The following is a 26,152-nucleotide window of genomic DNA, read 5'->3' as shown; positions in this document are numbered from 1 at the left end:
TGAAGCGACTCCCCTGCAGGTGGGGAGCCGGGGCCTTGAACCGGGATCCTTACGCCAGTCCTTGCGCTTTGTGCCACGTGCACATAACCCGCTGCACTACCACCCGACTCCCGGTTTTCTCTTTTTAAATATTTTTTGTCCTTGTTTTTGTTAAACAATTTCAGTTCCCTGGGAAGACACACATTTTCTTGTTACTCACCAAAAGTCAGTTTGAAACCTGTAAGACTCAGGGCTTTGTAATCTCAGGCAGAATCCATTACCTTCCCAAAGCTGAGGAGCTATGGGCGTCCCCTCTTTTTTTTTTTTTTTTTGAAAAAGAAGCATTTTTAATTGGACATTAATGGTTTACAGTCAACAGTAAAATAAAGTAGTTTTTACATGTGTAACATTTCTCAGTTTTCCACATAGTAGTTCAAATCCCTCTAGGTCCTCCTCTGCCATCATGTTCCAGATGTTGAACCCTCCTCCCAACCCCAAAGTCTTTTACTTTGGTGCAATACACTAACTCCAATCCAAGTTCTGCTTTGTGTTTTATTTTTCAGCCTCTTTTTTTAAAATTTTTTATTTAAGAAAGGATTCACAAACAAAACCATAAGGTAGGAGGGGTACAACTCCACACAATTCCCATCACCCAATCTCCTTAACCCACCCCCTCCCATGATAGCTTTCCCATTCTTTAGCCCTCTGGGAGCATGGACCCAGGGTCATTGTGGGTTGCAGAAGGTAGAAGGTCTGGCTTCTATAATTGCTTCCCCGCTGAACATGGGCGTTGACTGGTCGGTCCATACTCCCAGTCTGCCTCTCTCTTTCCCTAGTAGGGTGGGTCTCTGGGGAAGCTGAGCTCCAGGACACATTGGTGGGGTCTTCAATCCAGGGAGCCTAGCCGGCATCCTGGTGGCATCTGGAACCTGGTGATTGAAAAGAGTTAACATATGAAACCAAACAGATTGTTGAGCAATCATGGATCCCAAGCTTGGAATAGTGGAGAGGAAGTGTTAGGGAGGTACTCACTGCAAACTCTAGTGTACTTCTGCTTTCAGGTATATATTTTGCAGTAGTTTATGGATACGTGTGAACATAAGCTCTCTCTCTCACAGAAACTGGTGTATATCTAGGTTATAGGACTTTGTTAGAAGGTGAACCACCTGAGATGAAATTAGAGTGTACTATAAAAGGAAAGGTCTCACCCGAGTAATGAAGCTGAAGGGTTGTCATTCCACACGTGAAGTCTCTGGACACAGTCTGAGGTGAATGAAGCATGTTGAGGTGGCAATCGTTGCGTTGGTTAGGTTGTGATCGGTGGATGCAATATTATTTGGTATGGATTGGGAGACGCATACGGGAAAGTGGGCCCTATCCAAGGGTTCCAGGACTGGGGGAAGTAGGGGCTCTATAGTGGAGATGTGAGGTTCCTGCTGTCTTAGGGTTCAAAAAGACAATCGATAGTTAATGTTATCATCACATTATTTGGTAATTGGGTTAACTTTGAAGAGTCCTTTTGTTACGGTTTGCTGTACAGTATCCAGTATCTTGTATATAGCTGTGCTATTGGATGCTTCTAATCTACTTGGTCTAGGCTTTTGAGAGAGTCCGCATATCAAATACACAGCCTATATATTAAAAAGATTTAGTTTGTGTTTTGAGAAACTTTGAGACGTACAACTGATTTTCCCCCTCTCATATTAATTAACTACTGATTTATATGTCTACATTTTACTAGGAGTATACATAAACACCATTCCCACCACCAAAAGACTGTGACCCATCCCTCCCACCCACGCCCACCCCCCACTGTCCCAGGAAGCTGCATGTCTACCCCTCACCACAGGGTTTTTACTTTGGTGTCCTACCCTCTTTTTTTTTTTTTTTTTAATATTGGTGATTTAATATTGGCTTTAATAAGATTATAAGGTATAGATTCACACTGCGCCTGTCACTAGAGTTTTGTGCCCCCACTGTGGGTGATGCCCTCTTAAAGCTTGTTTTAGTGGGTATGGGTACTGTGTACTGAAACTTTAGTAGTCCCTGGGAGGCAGCACTGGGAACCCCGCTTCCTCCCCAGAACCCTGTTGTCACTCCTAGAAAACAAGCCAGGAAGACTTCAGGGTCATCATACAGACTTTTAAATGTGGTCTAGGTTCTTCATGAATTTTTTCATTTATTATTATTACTATATTTTTTACCAGAGCACTGCTAGCTCTGGCTTATGGTGGTGCCTAGGGGTTGAATCTGGGATCTTTGGACCCTTAGGCATCGTCTTTCTGCAGAACCACTATGCTGTTTCCCCAGCCTCTCTTCATTACAGCCTGATCTGCAGACTGGAGAAAATTGGCATTCGATAGAATTGGCACTTGTTCCCAGGGTCAGTCAGGGAATTCACTTCCTTTCTTTGGCAGTGAAGTTGAGTTGATTGCTGGAGTTCACTGAAGGAAAAGAGATGAAGGGAAAACATTGTCAAACCGTGCCTTCGTAGGGACAGGACTGGGCTAGGTAGAAAAGAACTTTAAAACAGCTCTCTCACCTTTATTTTCATATTCATTCATTCGTTTATTTTGTGAGTGAGACAGTAGAGTGCTCTCCTGATACCAGGGACTGAACCGACTGTATATGCAGTGCCAACAATAGTGCCACTTTCTCTGACAAGCTCCTTGAAAATATTCCAAATTTTAGCCTAGGGCAGTATTACCGACTTTCTGCAATTGTTGGTTAGTAGCACTTGACCAATGTAATTTTAAATATTGGATGATGTGAAATGTACTGGTCTTGGTATTTTAAGCAGCCCCCATTTTTGTTTTCCTTCCTTAAGAAATAATTCTTGGGAGTTGGGTGGTGGCACACCTGGTTAAGCGCACACATCACAGTGAGCAAGGCCCCAGGTTCGAGCCCCTGGTCCCCACTTGCAGGGGGAAAGCCTCACAAGTGGTGAAGCAGGGCTGCAGGTGTCTCTGTCTTTCTATCATTCTGATTTCTTGCTGTCTCTATCAAATAAATATAATTTAAAAAATTAAAAAAGAAACAATTCATGACCTCAGTTTGTATTGGGGGCTTGCTTTTCCTTTAAGCCAGACAGCTGTCTCTTGTTACTGAAAGCTGTGCCCTCTGTGTCCAGGGAGATTAGCAGTCTTGGGGCTCGGTGGTAGTGCACCCAGTAGAGCACAGGTGTTGCCATACGCAAGGACCCTGGTCCCCATATGCAGGAGGGAAGCTTCATGAGTGGTGAAGTAATGCTGCATACCTCTCTCTCTCTCTCCATATATATCCCTCTCTGCCTCCCCATCCCTCAATTTCTCTGTCTCTATCCAAAAATAAAGAATATTTAAAAAAAAATTCTCAAGCTGTCTGGTTATCATTTTCTGTCTTACTAGCAGGGGTAGTTAGGTCCTAAAACTACATGAAAAGAAAAACCTTTAGGTCTTTACCAAGTACCCCAGAGCGAAGATAGGAGGTGTGATGCCAGTGCAGTGGAAACAAGTGACAGGAGAGACAAAACAGTGAGTAATCTTGTTGGCTTCTAAACGAGCAAGCATTAAGGAGAGCAAGTCCTTGCCGGACATCACTAAATAAGAATGAACTGATGTCACACTTGGCAAGAAGCAGCCCTTATAAAAGCCTCTCTCCATCCAAATTGTTATGCCAAACGGGGAGGAGGGGCTGTGGGCCCTGGGATGGCGGGATGGAATCAGCTGGAGAAGGAATGTGAGAAGCCGCTGACTGCAAAACAGTCACAATGCTGGGAGAGCCGTGTTTGCCTTGTCCGGAGGAGTCTGAATTGGACTGCAGAGTGATGGAGGGGAGCACCATTCAGGGCTCCTCCCTCACCCCCTCCTGGTTCTGTGCTCTGTGTGGATCCCTGTGGAGGGTTGTGTAAGCATCTTGACTCACTTTCAGGGAGAAACGGCCCAGGAGCTGCACTGGCTCAGCCCAGAGTACTGCGTGCAGTCTTAGTGCAGAACCCCCCCCCCCCGCTCCCCAACAGAGACATCAAACCCAAACCATCCTCATTTCAACACCGATTTCCCAAGACCAGGGGCTAATAGAGCAGCCCATTATCTCCCCCTCCCCAGAGACCTTGGCCTCCCCCAGGATCTGGCAGCCTGTCGACTGATGACACAGATTCCAGAAGGCCGGGACGTGTCCAGAGTGCCCAGTTAATGAAGTGGCTGGACTTACCTGGCTCTGTGAATGCCTGTGGTCAGTGAGAACAGGGCAGTGGGGGGGGGGGGGGCACTGAGGCCTTCTGATCGGACCAGTGAAGGACTGCCCTCAGTATCGGAGGAGGAAACACCTTTCCACTAAAAAGCCACTAGGGCCACTATTTCTGGGACCACCAGGCAGCCTTGTCACTCTTCTGGATCTCTCCCCAGCCAAGCCTAGAGAGCAGGCAGAACTGCAACAGCATGTGGGCCCACAGTCTGGCCACCCCTCTCCTAGACTGTGTACCTGGAGAATGCAAAAACACTGCTCTGAAGGCATCACTCACACACCTATGTGCCCAGCCAGGCTCTATGTAATAGCCAAAGCAGGTCACACTCAGGTGCCAGGGGGCAGTGCACTGACAAGGAAGTTGTGGCTGTGCACACAGTGGAGTCCTGTCCTGTTGTAAGATGAGATCCCTCAGCTATAGCACAGATGGAATTAGAGACCATGCTAAGTGAAGTCAGCCGGAAGGAGAAGGGCACGTACCCAGTGATCTCATTCTGACCTGGGATTTAAGGGACAGAGTGAAATATTGACCAACTATGGTCAATTTAAGCAGTTCTAAGGCTTTGGACACCATGGAGGGAGTTAAAAGGGTGTTGGGTTCTGTGCTGGGGTGCAGGGCACTGGCACTTTGCTGATCCACGAGGTGTGCCAACCCCTATTTAAAAGAGGGGAACTTGTACCCTTTGGATAGCAACAGCCTTGTGAAACGTTTCCTCAGTGAAAATCATAAAACATAGGGGACTGGGAAATGGTGCACGTTATCATACACAAGGATGCTGCTTCAAGCCCCTGCTCCCCAGGGGGGAGCCTTCATGAGTGGTGGGGCAGGACTGCAGGTGTCTCTCTCTCCCTCTGTTTCTCTCACTAGTATGTAAACAAAATATTAAAAAAATAAGCATGTGAAGCCTAGGAATTTAGTTCAGTGGTAGAGTACGTTCCTTCTATGCAGGATTAGCGGGCTGGATTCCCAGCACCCCCTAAGTAAAATCAAAACATTGTTCAAATACGGACTTTGTAGTATTCCTGTCATGCCCATCAGTTTTCCTTTTTTTTTTTTTGCCTAAAAATCTTGGGATTTGTAATACAACACCGGTTTCATTCAGAACAGAGTCCGTCGGACAGTGTTGGGGAGAGAAGTGAAGGAAGGTGGTGGCAGGCAAGGTCATGGCCAGGAGAGAAGATGGTGAGGAGGAGACAGTCTCAACGAAGCTGTCTTGTTCTCCTCTCCCCTCCAGTTCTGGGGGTGGTGGTGGTGGTGGTGGGGAGGTGCTGGTCTGCTTGTGCGAAGCCTGGGAGCAAGGGCAGGGCAAGGAGGCCTGCATCTCTGGGCACTGGGATAATAACACTGTGGGTTCTGTACACACTGAGCTGCTCAGCTGCTAAGAACATGAAATATCTATAGGGAGACAGTGGATGGAACTGGTGATCGTTCAAAGCAAAACAAAAACAGGAAGTAAAAGACAAAGACCAATCAGTTATACTCATCAATAACCAGAGCAAACGGACTGACCAAAAATAGATCCTAAACTCAGGGGAAAATACGGTTGTTATAGGAAGAAGAGGAGATTGAGAAGGGGGTCAGTGGTTGGCGATGGCTCTGGGACTTGGGATGTGGGTGGGTGCAGTCCAGGCTTCATTGCTGAAATTTGTTTAAAAATGACTTTGGGGCTAGTTGGTGTCGACATAGTTGAACGCACATGTTACAGTGTGCAAGAACCTGGGTTCAAGCCCCCACTCCCAACTTGCAGGGGGAAGGGGGGAAGCTTCACAAGTGATGAAGCAAAGCTGTAGGTGTGTGTCTCTCTCTCTCTCCCTATCTTTCTCCTTTCCCTCTTGGTTACTCTGTCTCTATCTAATAAATAAATAATTGGTTTTAAAAGACAAGTTATTCTGTGAATAGTGAGCCTGACCTTCAGTGGGGGAAACTGCTCCCTAAAATTTCTCTCCTCACTTGGAATGGCTTTTACTAGACAGCAAACAATTTACTATAAATCCACCATTTCTGAAGGCTATTTTCCCCATTTTGTTGCCCTTGTTGTTATTGTTGCCGTTGCTGTTGTTGGATAGGGCGGAGAAACAAGAGAGGAAGGGAAGACAGGGAGAGAAAGACACCTGCAGACATGCTTCACCACTTGTGAAACAACCTTCCTGTAGGTGGCGAGCTGGGGGCTTGAACTGGGATCCTTACGACTGTCCTTGTGCTTCATGCTATGTGTGCTTAACCCGCTGCGCTATCACCTGGCCCCTGAGACCTTTTCTCTTTTTTAGGGCCAATGTCAGGAAAACTGTAGCTTACTGTAGGCAGCAGAGAGCTGGTTGTGTATTGTAGTGATCAAGGATTGTAGAATCCCAGAATTGGCAAGGACTTTTACTTATTTTTAGAGAGGGAGGGACCACAGCACTGAAACTTCAGTGTGGTGGAGGCTGGATTAGAGCCTGGGTGGTGTACATAGCAAAGCAACGCAGTATGCAAGCGAGCTATTTCACTGACCATTGGGCTTGATGCTGTTAGCATTGAGGAATGAGGGCTTGAACCTGGGTCCTTGCATGTGGTAACATGTACGCTTGACTGGGTGCACCACCACATCGTCCCTGTACTTTTTTTTCTTTCAATTTTTATTTATTCCCTTTTGTTGCCCTTGTTGTTTAATTGTTGTTATTGATGTTGTCATTGTTGGATAGGACAGAGGAAAATCAAGAGAGGAAGGGAAGACAGTGGGAGAGAAAGATAGACACTTGCAGACCTGCTTCACCGCTTGTGAATTGACTCCCCTGCAGGTGGGGAGCTGGGGGCTCGAACCGAGATCCTTATGCCAGTCCTTGTGCTTTGTGCCACCTGTGCTTAACCTGCTGCACTACTGCCTGACTCCAGGTCCTTGTACTTTAAAGTCTTAAATATGAGGCCAGGCAGTGGCTCACTTAGTTGTAAGCACATATAATTCAAGCCCCCACTCCCCATCTGCCGAGGGAAGCTTCACAAGTGGTGAAGCAGGTCTGTAGATGTCTTTCTCTTTTCCTCTCTATCTCCCCTTCTTCTCACAATTTCTCTGCCCTATCAAATATAAAAATACATGAAAAATTAGTTCATCGTACAGTATTCTTTCAGCAAAGTTCCAAAATCAAAGCATCACTGAAATAGAATTCCAGCCTTGACTTGCTGAGTCTCCAACCCCAGCCAATCCTTTGTCATACAAACAAACTTCCTCCTTTGGATGACTTTGGTTGGTTGAGTGTGTTTCCTTCATTTAAGCCCAAACTTGATTTCCTCTGACTTTCACTTACTGTTTAATTTGATTTTTTTTTAATGAAAGACTCCCTAAAAAGAATTTCCACCTTTATATATATGAATTAGCTTCTGGTTCTATTTCAATTAGCTTGAAAGCAAACATGTTTGATCTTTTAGTCTGTTTCTTTACAAGACATAATTTAACTTAACTTTGTCTTTTTAGTGAAAATTGTATATGTGAACATAGTTAAGATAAAAATGTCATATATTTTACATATTTTAAAAGATATTATTTATTAATGAGAAACATAGAAGAGAGAGAACCATATATAACTCTGGTACATGTGCTTCTGGGGGTTGGACTCATACTTGAAAGTCTAGTGCCTTAGCCACTGCACCATCTCCGACCACCATATTTTTTATATTTGGACAGAAAAGTTCCAAAGTGTTAGTGGCACTACTGAGTCAGTTCCTCAGATTGTGTATAAAGTAGTGGTCTGGGTATATTAATACCACCTTTCCATTAAAGTAACACCCCTTTTCCTTTTTTTTTGCCACCAGAGTTATCACTGGGGCTCAGCTCCTGGCAGCCATTCTCCCCACCCCTTCTCTCTCTTTCATTCCTTCTCCCTTCCTTCCTTTCTTCCTTCTTTTTTGTTAGATAGGGCAGAGACATTGAGAGGGGGAAGGGAGATAGATACCTGTAGACCTGCTTCATGGCTCCTGAAGCTGCCCCCACTGCAGGTGGGGACCCAGGTCCTCCTGTCTGGTTCCCTGTGCACTCACTCTACTGGCTGAGCCCCCAGCTGCTCCGTTTCTCTTGTGTATTTAACCATCTGGCAGATCTGCCTTCCCAACATACTTCCATTTATTTCTCCTTAAAGTAAGATATGGTTCTGTTCAGAAGGTGTCCATGTCTGTGGGTCACTCGATGGAGCACGCTGATAGGCTGTTCCTTCCTGTTTCTGGGAAACTGAAGCAGAGGCAGAGAACTGAGGAACAAATATCAACAATTCCATACTATTTTTATTTTTCCCTGAATGCAACCAAGCAGTTACAGCTGGTGTGTTTCACAGAGGAGGCTGTTTTCTCAGCTGTGTGCTCTGGAGGGCGTGGGGATATTTGAATCTGTGGGGATAGTTGCAGCAGGCAGACACGGGCTTGGGGGCTCGTCCCACGGGCCTGTGCTCGAAGTCTCTGAGCTTACAGGGTTCAAGATACACTGTGTCCATGAGCTGGAGGCCTGGGGAGCAGGCTTGCTGGCTGTATTTCATGACCCTGCATCCATCAAGTCCTGACTTTGCGATGACAGGGTGTGTGTGTGTATATATATATATATATATATATATAATGTGTGTGTATGTTTTACGTAGTTGCTAGGGAAGAGGAGCAAAGTTTAATCCTTGGCTGTGTTGACCTTTAGTATCGCTTTTATCTTGGGGTGCCATATATCTGTCTTGGCGGAATTTTCAAAAGGCCGCAGTCAAGTGATTTACAGACAAGGCCTCGCTCGCTCCTTGCACAAGTGGAGCGCGTATCTTCAAACACGGGTGACGTCAGCTGACTGTCGAAGCTGGAATGAGTTCATTTTCTCTGGAGAGATATGAACAGAATGTGTGCTCTGGTGAGAAAGAAATTTCAATCAGAGCTTTGCTTGGAGGAGACAGAAGGAAAAGCCAGATGCTCAGGCCTTCGGGAAGCAGGGGTTTTGAGGCAGAGCCGCTGGGGCACCTGTTGGTGTTTGTAAAGTTCTTCCAGATTCAAGGAGCTGTTTCTGTTTGTTTTGCCACCAGGGCTATCACTGGAGCTTGGTGCCAGAACTACAATCCACTGCTCACAGCAGCCTTTTTTCCTTTTTTCTTTTTTTCTATTTTGTTTGGTAGGAGAGAGAAAGAGAGACACCTGCAGACTTGCTTTGCCATTTGTGAAGTCGCAGATGGAGAGTGTGGAGCTCAAATCAAAGTCCTGGCTCATGGTAAGGTGTGCACCACTGCCTGGCCTCTGGCTGAGCAATTGAAATACAAGGAACCACAGACACCCACAGAGGACTTCCCAGTGTGCATGTACCCAGGATCTTTCAGAGATAAAAATCAGAATACACAGTTCCTTCAAGGACCATATGAGATAATTGGGAGGGAAAAGGAATGACACACAGATAACGAAAAACAGATCAACCAGAAACGCTCCATAAATATGGCTCCTGCAGAGTGAGGTCTTGTTAGAATAAGTGATGTTGCTGCTGAAAACATTCTGATTCCAAAGTGTAACCAAATCTCAAATAAGCAAGTTTTTTTTTCCTCTGCCACCAGGGTTATTGCTGGGGCTCAGTGCCTACATAAAAATCCACTGCTCCTAGCAGTCATTTTCCCTTCTGTTTTTTTTTTTTTTAGGACAGAAAGAAATTGAGAGGGGGAGATATCCACAGCCCTACTTCAACATTTGTGAAGCTTCCCCCCTGCAGGTAGGGGGTGGAGGGCGGGGTGCTGGGAGTTTGATGCCAGGTTCTTGCACATGGTGATGTTTACACTTAACCAGGTGTGCTACCACCTACCCCTCCAAAAATCCTTAATTCACAGTATTTTCCTTTTAAGCCTAACGTGTCCAGATGACTGGCTATGATGGTATGGATTATTACTTTACCTACTTCCTGTGAGGGGTAATAGTTTGCCACCTTAGGACCTGGCATGTTTAGGATAGTGCCTCTCTTAAGAGGGTGCTATTAGTGACTGGAGCTATTGGTTATGGTTTTCTTTTTTTTTTTTTCTTTTGTGTTTTTCCTCCTGGACGGTAAATGGCTTTACATAGTGCCAGACACATAGGAATTCAATTTTAGTAAGTTATAGTAATATTTGGCTTGTTGCCTACAAAGGGCTCTAATGCCTTTTTCTCACTTAGTCTCACATTTTCTGCCTGACATAAGCAGATAAGGAATTGATTGAAAGGTTGGTAGCTGGCTTATGGAGAAGCTCTTGAGCCAGCATTGGGGTACGTGTCCAGGCAATGAGGTCACTTCTGCTGCCGCCACCAGGCACTCGACACCACACATGCCACAATCAGTGCTATCTGGCACTGGCTCCTGGTCCTGTTGCTGCCCCAGAAGCAGTATTTTTCTGTGAAACTGCTGTCACCAGGGAATATACCTCGTGGGAGGTCCCTTCTGCAATATATGCTCCCCATTTCAGGCCTGGGGTACTATCTAGGTGGTTTCATGTGCTTGAAGTCTAGCTCCTCTGCAGGTGCGGAAACAGGGCCTCAGGTATTAGCTGTGTGTGTGTGTGTGTTTCTCTCCTTCCTCTTTTCATCCTTCCTTCCTTCCTTCCTTCCTTCCTTCCTTCCTTCCTCTCTCTCTCTCTTTTTGATATTTATCAATTTCTCACTGCATGTTAGGCCCTACAAGGGAGATGATTACTATCCTATTTGTACTAGGAGATCACCAGGACTCAGAAGTCCCAATCTCTCAGCCAGTAGATCATGAGGCTGGGTTCTGCTGTTACCATGCTCCCTGATCTTATTCTCTTGAGGTTGCTATAGCAAGATGCTATGCACAGTACCTCATGAACAACAGAAATCTGCCTACCACAGTTGTGAAAGCTGGGAGTTAAAGCTCAAGGTGCCCCCAGATTGTCTGTTGAGGGTGCATCTCCTGTGTCCTCACCTAGTGGAAGGGGGAGCAGAGCGTCGCTGCTCTTTAGGGGCACTGATCCCATTCATAAGGACTCCACCCTCATGACCATATCGTCACATTGGGGGATAGGTTGCTGCACTCAAATTGGGGAGACAGGAACATGTTCAGTCCCCAGCACTAGCTCAGAGAGAAAGGGCCTTTTTCCTGGCCACCTGGCAGTCACTAGAAACTATTGTTGAGAGCCCCACACCAAATGTCGTGGTGGGCTTGTGTGTTGTTGCATTGGACTTAGCCACACTTGCAATCTCCTCCACCACTTTTTTTGGCTAATACATGTATAATCTCATCCTCCAAACACTATATTTTTCTTTTAATTACAGATAGAGATGGGGGAGGAGAGAGATATCAAAAGAGAGACACCACAGCAGTGCCTCCCCCCCACCGTTTCTGGAGCTTCCTTGGTGCTGTCTCTGTGCTTCTGTGTGGTGCTGGGGGCTTAAAGCCAGGTGTCCACCCATGGTCTAGACATACCTGTGACTGTGGCCTTCCTGTGTAGCTCTGTCTCCTGGGTGAGACGGGCATTCCCCTGAGGTGACTGGATGGAGGGGAAAGGCCTTCAGGCTGCTTCTAAAAACTGCAGAGTTACTCATAACACACCTAAGAACATCTTCTCTAAGTTGAGCAGATGGTTTCAGACTTCAAGAGGGGAGGAAGGGAGCAGCCAGTGGTACACTTGGTAGAGTACACATGTTCCCATCTGCAAGGACCTGGGTTCAAGCCCCACAGGCAGGGTTTGGAGAGCTTCATGAGCAGTGGAGCAGTGCTCCAAGTTCCTCTCCTCTCTTTCCCTCTGCCTCTCTTTCTGTCTCTGACTCCCTATCAAAAAGGGAAAAATGATGACTGAGAATGATGGAATTGTATAGGCACAAGCCCCAGTGATAGTCCAGAGAGAGGAAATAAAAGATCTTTGGAAAGCTGGAGTTGGTTATTACATTTAAAAATGCACATGGGCCAGGGAGACAGCTGAGTACAGACCCTGGGTGTGATCTGTCAGCAAGTGGAAGCACCATGGACAGCACCAAGGGGGCCACCATGGATGGTGGGACAGTCTAGTCGCATCTCTTCTTTCTACTTCTTTCTCTTCTTCTGGCCCCTCATGTACAAAAGAATTTTTAGGGAGTCGGGAGGTAGTGCAGCAGGTTAAGCGCATGTGGCGTGAAGCACAAGGACCAGCTGAAGGATCTCGGTTTGAGCCCTGGGCTCCCCACCTGCAGGGGAGTCGCTTCACAAGTGGTGAAGCAGGTCTGCAGGTGTCTATCTTTCTCTCCCCCTCTCTGTCTTCCCCTCCTCTCCATTTCTTTCTGTCCTATCTAACAATGACTACATCAATAACAACAACAACTACATCAACAATAAAAAACAAGGGCAACAAAAAGGAAGTGTGGCTTATTTACTCACACCCCCCCCCCCCCGAAATGTACACTTACCAAATTGTCAGAACTCACTGACTAGTTCTGGTGTACATTTGTCATGATCTGCTGCTTAGTTTGCCTTCACATTAATGTCTACCTGACTCATACAGAGTCTACTTGACAAAATTTACTGCAGGAAGTGGAAGGGAAGTATGGTTTCTGGACTAGGGGCCCCACCACTCACCACACTGTTTTCCAGTCCTGGAAGTGGCTGAATCTCTGAAAGTTAAGGAATCCGGTCTGGCTGCAGCCTAGGCTAACACACACATGGCTCTACACTATAGAGTTGAGAATACCTTTTCCCCTCTGACTTTTCAAAAAGAAAAAGATGGCTCAGCAAAATGTTTTCCAAATTTCTAACCCCGATGAATTTTCCACTCATCGTTTGTTTGGTGGAGAGGCAGGTAGTGAGGCCACTGGCTGGGTCTGGGTGGCTCTAGGTGGCTCTGGGTCTCCATCCTCAGCCGGACCCCAGGCCCCCTCCCCATTCCAGTGTAAACACAGTGGTTTCTGCAGCTCTCAGGAATGGCGCCAGGGTTTGACATTTGCAAGCCCAACCCTTAGTGTATGGAACCTATTAGACCAGGTTTCTAATTCGGGGAACACCTCTTTTGGTTTACACCTCTGTTTTAAGCTACAGGATTGGGAAAGTGAGGGCAGTGGCCCCGTGTGTGAGCAAAGGGAGGAAGACATAGTTTAGAGACTTTTATTTAACACAGGAAACTGGTCCTGACCACATAGGAGAGTGGGGATCTTGGGAGTCATGTGTGATATTTTAAAAGCCCGGGACAAGGAAAAAATAGGTTATTGAGGTTCAGCGTCAGTGGTTGAATCTAGGTGGGATTTGGGCCTCTGTGTTTTCCTACTTTTCTTTATGTTGGAAATGTTACTCATTCATTGACTTACTTGACTAGAGCACAGCTTGGCTGCTGCCATGGTGGTGCCAGGGGTGCAAGGCCTGAGGCCTCTCATGTGCAAGTCTTAGCTTTGCTGTGCGTGCTGTCTGCCACCATTCTGCATGTGAGCTAATATGTGTACATCCCAATTGGTGAAGTTGCTGCCTTCAAGGCATTTGTAATTGTGATAAATGTGCCAAAAGGCCTCCACAGAGGTGTTAACGACTTAACACACGAAACAGCTATGTCTGTTTCCTCACTGTTCCACCCACAGAGCTTCCCTCATCCTTTTGAGTTTTGACCAATTTGATAAGTGATGACTGGACTTTGCTGTAATGTCTGAATTTTTCTTTTTGCCATCAGGGTTCTCACTGGGGCTCAGTGCCTACATGATTCTACTGTTCCTGGAGGCCTTTTTTCCCACCCCTTTAGAGGGTGAGAGACAAGGATATAGAGAAAGAGACAGAGGGGCTGGGCAGGCAGTGACATACCTGATTGTGTGCACATGTCACCATGTACAAGGACCTAGGCTCAAGCCCCCAACCCTCACCTGCAGGGAGGAAGCTTCATGAACAGTAAAGCTATGCTGCAGATATCTCTCTCCTTTTCTCTCTCTCTCTCTCCCCCTCTCCATCTCCTCATTCTTTCTCAATTTCTCTTTTTTAAAGTTTTTTAATATTTATTTATTTTCTCTTTTGTTGCCCTTGTTTTATTTTTACTGTTGTTGTAGTTATTATTGTTGTTATTGATATCGTCATTGTTAGATAGGACAGAGAGAAATGGAGAGAGGAGGGAAGACGGGGAGAGTAAGATAGACACCTGCAGACCTGCTTAACCACCTGTGAAGCGACTCCCCTGCAGGTGGGGAGCTGGCTGCTCAAAAAAGTTTTTTTTTAATTATTTATTATTGAATAGAGAAAGAAATTTAGAGATGGAGGGAGAGACAGCTGCATGCCTGCTCCACCACTTCTGAAGATTTCCTCCCTGCAGGTGGGGACCAGGAGCTTGAACCTGGGTTCTAGAGCACTATAATGTGAGTGCTTAACCAGATGTGCCACTGCCTGGTCCCCCATCTCTCAGTTTTCCTATCCTATAAATAAAAGAAAGTGAAAGAAAGAAAAAAAGGAAAGGAAAATGGAAAGAATGGCTGGGAGGAGTGGACTTGTTATGCATGTATCAAACCCCAGCAATAACCCTGAAGGCAATTAAAAGAGAGAGAAGGATAGATAACACAGCATTCCATTGTGCTTGAACTTACCCCCCTGGAGCTGAGGACTGGGGACTTGAACTCATGTCCTTGTGTTAGAAATGTGTGTACTCTACCTGGTGTGCTACAAACAGCACTCTCCTCTTCCCCTTTGTCCCCTTTCTCTTCCTCTTCACACTCCTCCTCCTTTTAACTTGTGATGATTGTTGTCTATGTGAAATGGTGATTTTTTACATGGTTGAGTTTATTAGTGTTTCATTGTGGTCTCCATAATATGCGGCCTGTTGTCAATGGCACAAAACTGTTCTTTCCACGTTGGTCTCTACCTGTTGGTCTCAGTCCTGTGTTTAGGGCACAGAGGCCCTCTGCCTTCCTCCCCAGACTGCTTGCCTTCCTCAGTGAGTGGATCATTTTGCTAGGGAATTTCAGTGGTCTGAAAAATCTCCCATTTTTTCCTGTTCATGGGCACTTTAGAAAAGAGAATTGTAGTTTCTTATAAAATTCAACATTTAGTTACCACACAACCCAGCAATTACTCTTGGGCATTTATCCCAGAGACATGAAACTTTATGTTTACACTAAAGCCTGTTGGGAGTAACTGTGTTTGTAATAGCCCCACACTGCAAACAACCCAGATGTCCTTCAACGATGGTTAAACTAACTTAGGTGCTACCATACCTGGGATATTGCTCAGAAATAAAAAGGATCAAACAGCTGACATATGCAACAGACACAGATGAGCTTTTCAGTTTTGTTGAGTGAAAAAAAGCCCATCTCAAGAGGTCTGTCACCACCATTGTTTGGTTTATAAACTAGTTCTGAGATGACTGAATTTCAGAAGTGCTGACTAGGTCATGCTGGGGGTTTGGCTCAAAAAGAGGGGATGAGAGGCAACACAGGCACTGCCAGCCCTGCAAAATAAACAATAGATCTGGCCCAGGTGGTGGTGCACCAGATTGAATGCACACGCTACCATGTGCAGGGACCTGAGTTTGAGCCCCCACTTCTCACCTGTGGAGGATGCTTCGTGAGCAGTGAAGCAGGTCTGCAGGTGTCTCTTTCCCCCTGCCTCCCCCTCCCTTTTTAATTTCTCTGTCCAATCAGAATAAAATAAATAAAAATTAAAATAATAAACACTAGATCTTTATTTCTGTGATTGCTGGCCTCACTAGAAGCAACCCCACAGAGGCAGGTTCAGCAGTCTGTGGTGGTCTCCCGTGGGGGAGCAGTGGAGGGGACCTAGTGACCCCAGGTCCCACACTGTACTCTGCTCCCTCAGGCTAGATGCAGAGTTAGGAACATTGACTGCCTTCCTCAGCATTTTTGGTTGGGGGCTGGGGGTAGGGGAGACACTAGCAGAGATTCCTAGAGCTGAGAACCAAAGAGGACTTGGCATTGCTGGGTGGTGTTCCCATGACATGCTCATGCCCAGCAGAGCCCCATGGTGTCTATTTGCTCTGTGGCCTCATTTAGCTGTTCTGTGTTTGGGGGAAAGGGGAGGGAAGACCCTGCTATCCCCTGAACTCTGCTGTGGGGGATCCTCAGACCTTAAAAGATGCCTCACAGCAGTGCTAACTGCTGCCTCACAGTGTGTCATGCGTTTCCTGGGGCCTTTGTGCTGTGCAGTAGCACCCAGTTAAACACAGAAAGCACAGAGAAGAAGCCAGCTGCTTGCTGTGCTGTCAGACAGTAAAATGACTGACAAAAAAACTAAGCATTTGCTGCCCTTCTATCCTGGAAAATATAGTTCACTGTCCTTAAAGCATGCCATTTATGCTAACACAGAAAGGAGAAGGCTATTTTGCTATTTCAGAATAACATTTGGGAATTTTGTTTTCATTTTCATGGCTCAGTGTTGACATCAACTACAGACACCAGTGCTCTTTGGGGCCCTCTGTGGTTTCTGAGCAGTGAGAGGGGTCTTGTGACCCTCTCTGTAGCTGGATAGAAAGCTAGCTTTTGGATGGAAGTCAGTAGGCTACAGCACTGGTCAAGTCTTGGCTGTATGACTGTGGGCAGTCACTTAGCCTCACTAACCAACTTCTTCTCTGTCAGTATTAGAGGTCATTTTGTTCTAAACACCTGGAAGCCAGGTGAGATCACTGTATGTATGTCAGGGGTGGAACTCAGCAGTTTGAGTGTCCTGGGCTGGATCCCCAGCACCACTTATGCCTGAATGGACTTTTGCCCCCCCCCCCAACTAACTCATAGAAATAAACATATTGGGAGCTGGGCGGTAGTGCAGTGGGTTAAGCACACATGGCACAAAGTGCAAGGACCGGTGTGAGGATCGCAGTTCGAGCCCCCTGGCTCCCCACTTGCAGGGGTCTCTTGACAAGCGGTGAAGCAGGTCTGCAGGTATCTATCTTTCTCTCCACCTGTCTTCCCCTCCTCTCTCGATTTCCCTCTGTCCTATTTAACAATGACATGTATGACAACAATAACTACAGCAAGTGCAACAACAAGGGCAATAAAATGGGAAAAATGGCCTCCAGCAGTAGTGGATTCATAGTGTAGGCACCCAGCCCAGCGATAGCCCTGGAGGCAATAAATAAATAAGAAAAGGAAGAAGAAACCTTTTTTTCCCTTTAGACTCAGAACATTCTCTGCGATGTGCCTTGAAAATACCATGTTCGATGCAGTTGTACTGTACACACTATGTTGTGTCAGCACTGAACTGGCACTGCAAGGAAAAGGAGAGTGAGGTGTAGGGTGTGTCAGCTGGCTTCCTGTTCACTCAGAAAAGTGTTCATTTTCCCCTCCTTCCAGTTGTTTCCGGCACATTCTTTTCGTCCTGGTTTCTCAGGCAACTGTTCTAAGCACTAAAATCAAATTTGTCTTCCAAAGCTCTCAAAGGGGATGGTCTTCTGCTGCCTTGAATTAATTAATATCCTAAAAGCAGGAGCCATGTCTTGGAGAAACTCACTCCTGGCTCTGTGACTTAAGGAAAGTGCCTTGACCTCTCTGTGTCTTGAGTGCCTCATCTGTAAGTTGGGGATAAGAAGACGTCTCCAGGGCAGTGACAGATATGAAGGATCATGCTCAGGGAGCACTTTGCCCAGTGCTGGGCACACGGTTGAGGCAGCTTGAACTGGACAGTGGCTATGGGTGTCATTAACACATGACAGAGGATGTAGTCCTGTCTTACAGAGCTGGATATCAGGCTGCTTGTTGCAGATTTGTTGGCAGCAGTTCCCCATTTCCTTGAGTCTCATGAGTCTTTTTCGGCTTTGCAGGGCTGTTGAGCGGCCAGACCTTCCCAACAAACACCAAGCTGGAGAAACTGGATTCCCAGCAGGTGCTGCAGCTCTGCCTCCGCTACCAGGACCACCTCCATCAGTGCGCGGAGGCTGTGGCGTTCGACCAGAATGCTCTGGTGAAACGGATCAAAGAGGTACTGTACAGAGCTCAGTGCCGCTGGGCCCCCTGGTGCTTGCCGGGACTCCCGAGTCCTTTCCTGCTAGGTAACAGCAGCCACTGGCCCCAGCTTCAGGGGAACCACTTCTTTCTTCCTTTCTCTTTCCTCTAAGATACCAAAGTGTTCAGTATCTGAATATTATATTCCATATGTTAGCAGCTACAGAGCCTAAGAGAAGCAAGCACCAAGTCGCAAACAACACAGCTCTGTATGCTGACATTTTCATGGAGTATCGTTGACAAGGAAATGCAAAAAAGACAGTCCAGACGCCAGTGGCCCAATCTCCAGCCTTTCAGTCACACTAGTGTGGCCAAACAAATGATCTCATACCAGGATGACTAAGTGTAGGAAGCTGTTCTCCAGGAAGTAGTCGTTTTCTCTGTGTCTTGATGCCAGTCCCCTGTGCTTTGGAGAAAGCATGTTTCCTAGCAGGGAAATGTGATGGGGGAGAAAGAGTGGTCCATGGAGTCAGATGGACCTGGAGTTTGAATCCTGGCTTGGCATTTACTTGCTTGGGAGAGTTTTCTCTGTCTCAAGTTTCCTCATCTAAAGAAATGGCGCTGCTAGTCATGACCCATAAAAAAATTGAGTGAGGAATAAATTGCTCAGTGAGTGTTAGCTGTTCTGACTGTATGTACCATCCTGCTCTAGCAAGCACTCTGTCTTCAGATTGACTAGATGTCTAGAAATATAAATGGAAATGTGATCATACTTTCTTTTTTCTGAGAAAGGGAGCTGCCATACCCCTCATTGATAGTGTTTTCCACTGTTAGCATATGAAAAGGTTGGTGGAGGGGCTGGGCGGGTTGAGCACAAACATTACTGTGCACAAGGACTTGGGTTCAAGCCCCCGATCTTCACCTGCAGGAGGGGAAACTTCACAAGCAGTGAAACAGTACTGCAGGTGTGTCTCTCCCTGTGGACCTCCCCCTCCCTCTCACAACTTCTCTCTTTCCTATCAAATTAAAGAAAGGAAGGAAGGAAGGAGGGGGAAAGGTTGCTAGTCGTGGTGTATTCATCAAGTAGGCACTGAGCCCCAGCGATAACATTGGTGGGCAAAAAAAAGAAAAGAAAAAAAAAAGGTGGTTCTTATTGATTGGGTGGGAACAATTGTGCCTCCCTTGCCTGTAAGTTCTTGTGATTAGAGAAGTGATATCGCTCACGTGGAAGTGTACTTAGTGAACAGAGAACATGGTGTCCATAGCAACAGGGCACCATGCTGTAAGTAGACCATTCTCCAAAGTCCTCAGGTCAAGGAGGGTCTCTTTCTCCTCATGCCTGGAAAGAAGAGGCCCAGAGCTCTGTCTGGGAAAAGCACTTGCAGGAAGGGCACACCCTGGATGCGGGGCAACTCAGCAGTAAGGGATTGAGACTCACTGTAAATGGGTAGTCACTTAGTAATAGGTTCGCTTAGTAGATAGGTGGCCAGAATTTATTAGAACCTTCTTTGAGGAATGCTCTTGCGGACATTCTGGCCTTCCCATCATAGGTTATTGTGTGAGAAATGACTTTCAGAGAGAAGGATTTAGAATAAGGGGGCTGGGCAGTGGCACACCGGGTTAAGCACACATAATACCAAGCACAAGGACCTGCATGAGGACCCCAGTTTGAGCCCCTCGCTCCCCACCTTTTTCTCTTTCTTCTTATTCCCTCCTTTTCTCTCCCTCGCTATCTTCCCCTCTGTTATTCTCTGTCCTATCCAACAAAATAAGAAATGGCACACATACACACACCCCAGAGCACTGCTCAGCTCTGGTTTATAGTGTTACTTGGAATTGAACCTGGGTTCTCAGTGCTTCAGGCATGGCAGCCTTTTACATAACCTTTTACATTATTATGCTGTCTCCCCAGCCTCATACCTGTCCCTCTGTAGTGGTACACTCTTGGTAGAAACTGGGTAAAGTGTTTTGTAGATGAGTTTATAGATGAGGGCTCATGTTTCTTGGCTCTGAATATGTGTTAGAATCCATGGGGATTTTTCCTTGCTGTATAAGCAGTGGGAATTTTTTAAAAAATATTTATTTATTCCCTTTTGTTGCCCTTGTTTTATTGTTGTAGTTATTATTGTTGTCGTTGTTGATGTTGTTGCTGGATAGGACACAGAGAAATGGAGAGAGGAGGGGAAGACAGATGAGGAGAGAAAGACATCTGTAGACCTGCTTCACCACTTGTGAAGCGACTCCCAGCAGTGGGAATTTTACCCACACAGTGATGTGGACAAACACCATGAACCTGCATGCACATAGTAGGACTACAGTCACCAGAGGCATCAACCTGTGAGACTCCAGTTTCTTTCACACCCACTCCGTCCCTGTCTCTCCAGCTGGTCCATTGTGCAGTAAATTCCAGGCACTTTGTTTCATTCATAAATACTTGAGTAGGCACCATTAGAAGTAAAGAACTTGGGGCTCAGGCAGTAGTGCAGCAGGTTAAGCACACATGGTGCAAAGCACATGGACCAGCTTAAGGATCCTGGTTTGAGCCCCCAGTCCCCTACTGGCAAGGGGGGGGGGGTCGCTTCACAAGCAGTGAAGCAGGTCTGCAGGTGTCTTTCTCTCTCCCTCTCTGTCTACCCCCCTCTCCATTTCTCTGTCTTATCCAACAACGATAATAATAATAACAACAACGATAAACAACAAGGGCAACAAAAGGGGAAAAAATAGCCTCCAGGAGCAGTGGATTCATAGTGCAGGCACCCACCGAGCTCCAGTGATAACCCTTGACGCCAAAAAAAAAAAAAAAAAAAAAAAAAAAGAGCTCTTTAAGAACTTTAGAATGAAGTTTAGTCTCAGAGGAAGCCATAGAGATGGCTCATAGTTGTTTCCTCCTCCCAGACCTCAGCACAATGATCAAGATGAGGAAATTAACATGGATACAAAATTGGGAACTGAATTATTTGCCTTATTTGAATTTAACCTGTATCCCCACCCACAAAGGACTCCTTTTTGAAAACCACAGCTACAAAGCAATTGTAGATAAAGCTACAATTGAAGGGTGAGAAACTGGGAAAGGGTGGGAAACTTGGGAATTGGCGAAAGTGCTGTATGTGGCCCTGCTGTGGAGCCAGAGTAGGAGGACCAGCATCTGTAACACTCAGTCCTGAGCAGTCAGGATGCCGCATGAAGGGCGCTGAGTGGCTCCCCAGGACTGTGCTCAGTCCGCAGCCCCCCACCCCAGGCTGGGGAAGGTGGAGCGCTGTGCTAGGGCTCCCCGCCATGCCTGCTGCTCAGTGCTAGCAGATGAGACACACAGCCCCCTTTGTGCCCACTTCAGACTGAAGGGTCAAAATGAGTCACTTCCAGATTCATAAAGCAGAGGATGGCGTCTGAACCAGCACGGACTATGCTGTTAGTCCAGATGTTTCCTGGAAATTGGGTGGTTAGTGTGAGGATGTAACCTAATGCTGAACCCAAGGAGCTTACCAGCCATAGAGAAGATGAGTTAGTGAAAGTCCCAGCTTCTGGGCTGTGGCAGCAGTGCTTCTGGCCATCCATGGGGCTTTTGTGACACCTCATCACATCAGTTGTGCGTTGAGGCTGGCACCAGGCACCGTGAGTTTGAGATCACAGTCACCACTGAATTTGGGGTTGAGGGAAAAGGCAAGGAGACTTGCTCCCCCAGGTCAGACTCAGCCAGAGGCTGGCCCATGCTCATACTGCTTAGCTGGAGCCCGGCCCCTTTGGGAAATGTCCTGCCCCTCAAGCTGGAAGCAGCAGCATCTAACGCATGCTTCTGCCAGTGTTGACACATGACACCTTCATATCGTGAGGCTTCCATGGCCAGCCTCTGCGGTGCCAGGGGATAGCTGCCTCCCTGGCACAGTCTCTTCCCTCGATGCTTCTAGAGAGACACACAGGAAAGCATTGCTCCTCCATCCTGGGAGACTGTGGTGCTGTCCCTTGTGGTATGGGGTATGGGTGGAAGCAAACCCAGCACTCTACTTGCTGTGCCCCCCCTTTCTGTTTACCTGCATTTTAATGAGAGATACACACACAAAGATATAGAGATAGAGGCCAGAGCACTGCTCAGCTCTGGCTTATGGTGATGCTGGCAATTGAACCTGAGATGTCAGAGCCTCAGACCTTAGTTTTTTTGTAGATTCATTGGGCTGTCTCCCCAGCCCCATAGCTCTCATTCTCACTTGAGTAGCAAGCTTGTCACCCACCTGAGATCATAGCTTAGCCATTCCTAGAAAGTGTGTGTGCAGAAAGTAAAGGCGACAGTCGCCTGCAGCCTGGAGCACATGGACTCTGAGTGTGAGGGTTCCCTGAAGGACTGAGAGGAGGCTGCCAGGAAAGGGTCATGGCCAGGAGGCAGGCAGGGCCTTTCCAAGGCTGCAGAGCCTGCGAGGAGGTGACAGCAAGGTGTCACCTGTGACAGCATGTGAGCTCCAGAGCACAGTGGTCCTGGTTTCAGCTATGACTGTTCCCTCAGCCATCTGCTCTCCCACCCTTGCTGAGAGCCGGGTTCTCTGTGACCTTGTACTCACCTGGTCCCCCCCTCAGAGTGGTCACCTTTGGGTGCTCGCCAGTCCATTGGGTTGAGACTGCCTCGAGACCTTCCTGCTGGCAGGAGGGTACCCAGAACAGGTTCAGGGCCAACTTCCCCCCTCCCCGCCCCCTTCTCAGCAGCCCACACTGCCCGCCCCGCCGCCCAGGTTCATTTCTTGGTCATGGCACTGTCCAAGGTGCTCCGGTGTGGCCCAGCACCCCGTGTGTGCTGAGACCCACACTCTTGGGGTGAGCTGTCTCCAGAGTTCACAGCCACACTGTAAATGAAGAGTCTTACAGATTGCACATTGACATCTTGAAAATAACCCTCCCACTGCCCCCACCAGGTACTTTTTTTTTTTTGGGGGGGGGAACCTAGCTATCCTCCAATCTCAGTAACAAAAGTGGACTCCAGTGGAGGGGCTCTGGAAGGTGACCAGAGGGGGTCCTGAGAGGACTGGGGACCCTGGGGAGAGAAGAGGTCTTAGAGGTGTGGGTACACTCTGAACTAGTCAGACCTTGGGGAGGAGGGAGGCAAGAGGAGTGGGGGGCTTTTGCCCTTCAGCTCTTCTTGTCACCTCTTTTCCTGACGCCACCATCTTCTGTTCCCCCGTGGTGGGATGGGGCAAGAGGGGACAGCCTGCCTGCCTTCAACAGACTCAGCTTTGTGAATGGCTAAGAGGTTTTTGAGGTTACAAAGTGTAACGGGAAGTTTTGCAAGCCACAAAATAACTATAGAAGCAGGGTGACGCAACTCCAACTCGAGTCCTGGGATCTTCTTGATTTTTCTGGAAAGTCCAAATCAACTATGTTCCTCTACTGAGACATTTAGATACACAGTTGGAACTAAGGAAGCGTGGGTCACTTCAGACTGTCCACTGTGTGGTAGCAGATGCCAGTCAGCCCCTGGTGTGATTAATGAAAACACTCACGGCAGCCTGGCCATTGTCCCTTGTATAACAGGAAGTGGCCGGCATAGAAGGAGCTGGAAAGACTTAACCAGATGCCAGCAGGAAGCACAATGATCCTGGCCCAGGGCCAGGCTCACCTGAACAGATGCCTGTCTGCTGCTCCTCATAGCCCCCCATCTGTCTTGATTTGACCTTGCCCCTTGATGTTGACATTAATTCAGGATAGGGTCTTTTTTTTTCAGTTTAAAATATTTTTCTTTTGAAACCAAGAGAGATAGAAAACATTTGAGGTTGCCTGAGGATGGATATTAACATGGACAGAAATGATGTTCTTCAACACTTAGCTTTTTTTTTTTTTTTTTTTTTTTTTTTTTTTGCCTTCAGGGTTATTGCTGTGGCTTGGTGCTTGCACTAATGAATTCACTGCTCCTAGGGTCATCTTTTCCCATTTTTGTTGCCCTTGTTGTTACTGCTGCTATTGTTGGATAGGACAGAGAAATCGAGAGAAGAGAAGACGGGGGAGAAAGAGATAGACACCTACAGACCTGTTTCACCCTGCAGGTGGGGAGCCGGGGACTCAAACCGGGATCCTTGAGCCAGTCCCTGCACTTTGCACCTTGTGTGCTTAACCCTCTGCCTGACCCCCAACACTTGGCTTTTAACCCGTTTTCAGAGACAGCTCTAATCTATGTGGCTGGACAGAACCACAGAAAGGCTCTGTCATGGCTAGATTGTATCTTGGGGTGGCTTGGGGGGTGGTTCTGGAGTCCAGTACTGGCTCTGCTGGTCCCTGCTGTGTGGACTTGGTGGCTTTCTTGCCTATTCTGGTGCACTCTCCATCTATAAAGTGTGTGTGTGTGTGTGTGTGTGTGTGTGTGTGTGTGTGTGTCTGTGTGTGTGTGTGTGTAGGGGGGGTGATCCCACAGGACCCCTGCAGCTTGGGAGGTCACCATCCTAAACCCCCTTGCTGATCTCTGTACCAGGTCATACAGTGCATGTAGAAGAGCACAAAGTGAGCAGACAGGCTCTGCCAGTGAAGCCCACTCCTGTTTGCTTTTGCTTTCTTCTAATTTTTTTTTTTTTTTGCCTCCAGGGTTATCACTGGGTTCAATGCTGGCACTGTGAATCCACTGGTCCTGGCAGCCATTTTTTCCATTTTGTTACATAGGACAGAGAGAAATTGAGAGGGGAGAGGGAGATAGAGAGGGAGAGAGGCACCTGCTTCACTGCTCGTGAAGTGTCCTCCCTGCAGGTGGGGAGTGGGGACTGGAACCTGGATCCTTGTGCTTCATACTATGTGCGCTGAACTTCATACTGTGTGTGCCACTGCCTGGATCCCAGCTTTGCTTTCTTAACTGTCTATATCACAACTGGTAACTCGTTATCTTGTCGCTGTAAAAATCAACAGTGCTGGCATTTCACTCCTCAAGAAAACTAGAAAGATTGGAGCCTGGAATTAGTTCAGTAGGGAGAGAGCATATGACTTAATTGTGCATCTGGCTGGAGGTTCGATTCCCAGCACCACAGGGGAGCACGATGGACAGCACCAAGGGGGCCCTCCTTAGACCATGGAGCAGTGCTGGGATGTCTCTCCTTCTCTTCTCCGCCTCCCTCTCAGTATATAGTTTAAAACCAGCAGTAGGGAGGCCACTCAGTGCAACTGCACATGTGTGAGGCCTGTCAGTTCTTCCTCTGGCACCACAGGAAAAAAAACTCCTGTTAAAGGTTTGCAGATAGACATATACAAATTTTGTGTGAGCGTATGTTCCAGTTCTCTTGAGTATATTCCTAGGAGGAAAATGTTGGGTCATACATTAACTTCTAAAATGATTTACTTTTTTTTTTTTATTTAGAAAGTGAGGAAGAAAACATTTCTGAAACCACTATTCACATTTTCTTGTTTATCACATCTGACATTGAATGTCAGTGTTCTAGGCACTGGTTTTCTGTTAGAGGACATGAGAATCTCCTTCTTCAGATCACAGCAATATCAATCTATTCCATAAGCGTAGCCACTAAAATCTATTATTAGGAGGATATGTGGTGGTCAAATGGGAGAAAACTCATTTTAACTCATTTAAACTCATTTATTTCTCAGAAAGCAGAACTTGGACTGAGTGTGGTATATTATACCAAAGTAAAGACTGGGGAATGAATGTTCAGTTCCTGGAACTTGGTGGCAGAGGAAGACCTAGTTGGGGCATTAGGATGTCATGTGGAAAACTGAGAAATGTTACACATGTAAACCATTAATCCCCCTATAAAGAAAAAAGTTTATTTCTAGGGGAAGGGGAGAGAGAGCCTAGAACACTGCTCAGATCTGGCAGAACATGGTGCTGAGAGTTGATTCTGCAGCCTCTGGGGCTGAAGCATGTAAGCTTTGTGCTCTAATGGCTAAGCCATCTCCCTGGCCCTCAGGTCCAACCTTTGAAGGAGCTGTGCAACTTTTTCAAAGTACAGGACCACTTTCCGTTCCCACCAGCAGTGTGTGTGGGCTCCATGCTCACCATGCTCACCAGCTCTTATTGTCTGTTTTAGTCCCCCTAGTTGAACATAAAGATGTTCCTTTGTGTGGTTAGCTAATTACTATTATTACCATTTGTGCTATGCTTTAAATTTGTGATTAATAGTGGGTTACTAGATTGTAAGAGCACAAGGTAGAGTTCCACACCACACCCACCATCTGTGTGGTTTGGATTCGTGT

At 46.9% G+C, this 26,152-nt stretch overlaps 1 protein-coding gene and 1 non-coding gene across 4 annotated transcripts in view; one reads left to right on the top strand and one right to left on the bottom strand.

Moving 5' to 3' along the window:
- BORCS5 (BLOC-1 related complex subunit 5) overlaps positions 1-26,152 on the top strand; it is a 73,251-nt gene that overhangs the window by 36,810 nt on the left and 10,289 nt on the right. For all 3 annotated transcript variants that reach the window (XM_016185056.2, XM_016185055.2, XM_060183853.1), the window contains exon 3: positions 17,866-18,023. In XM_016185056.2, coding sequence (XP_016040542.1) covers positions 17,866-18,023 — 158 coding nt within the window. The remainder of the gene's footprint in view (positions 1-17,865; positions 18,024-26,152) is intronic.
- On the bottom strand, positions 25,374-25,507 carry LOC132536253 (small nucleolar RNA SNORA29). Its single transcript, XR_009547907.1, has one exon. It is a non-coding gene; the product is annotated as a small nucleolar RNA SNORA29 (small nucleolar RNA).

This window comes from Erinaceus europaeus, unplaced genomic scaffold (assembly GCF_950295315.1).
Source record: "Erinaceus europaeus unplaced genomic scaffold, mEriEur2.1 scaffold_295, whole genome shotgun sequence".
Classification (NCBI taxonomy): domain Eukaryota; kingdom Metazoa; phylum Chordata; class Mammalia; order Eulipotyphla; family Erinaceidae; genus Erinaceus; species Erinaceus europaeus.
Note: the sequence above shows the minus strand (reverse complement) of the source record. Positions and strands in the feature narration are given on the sequence as shown.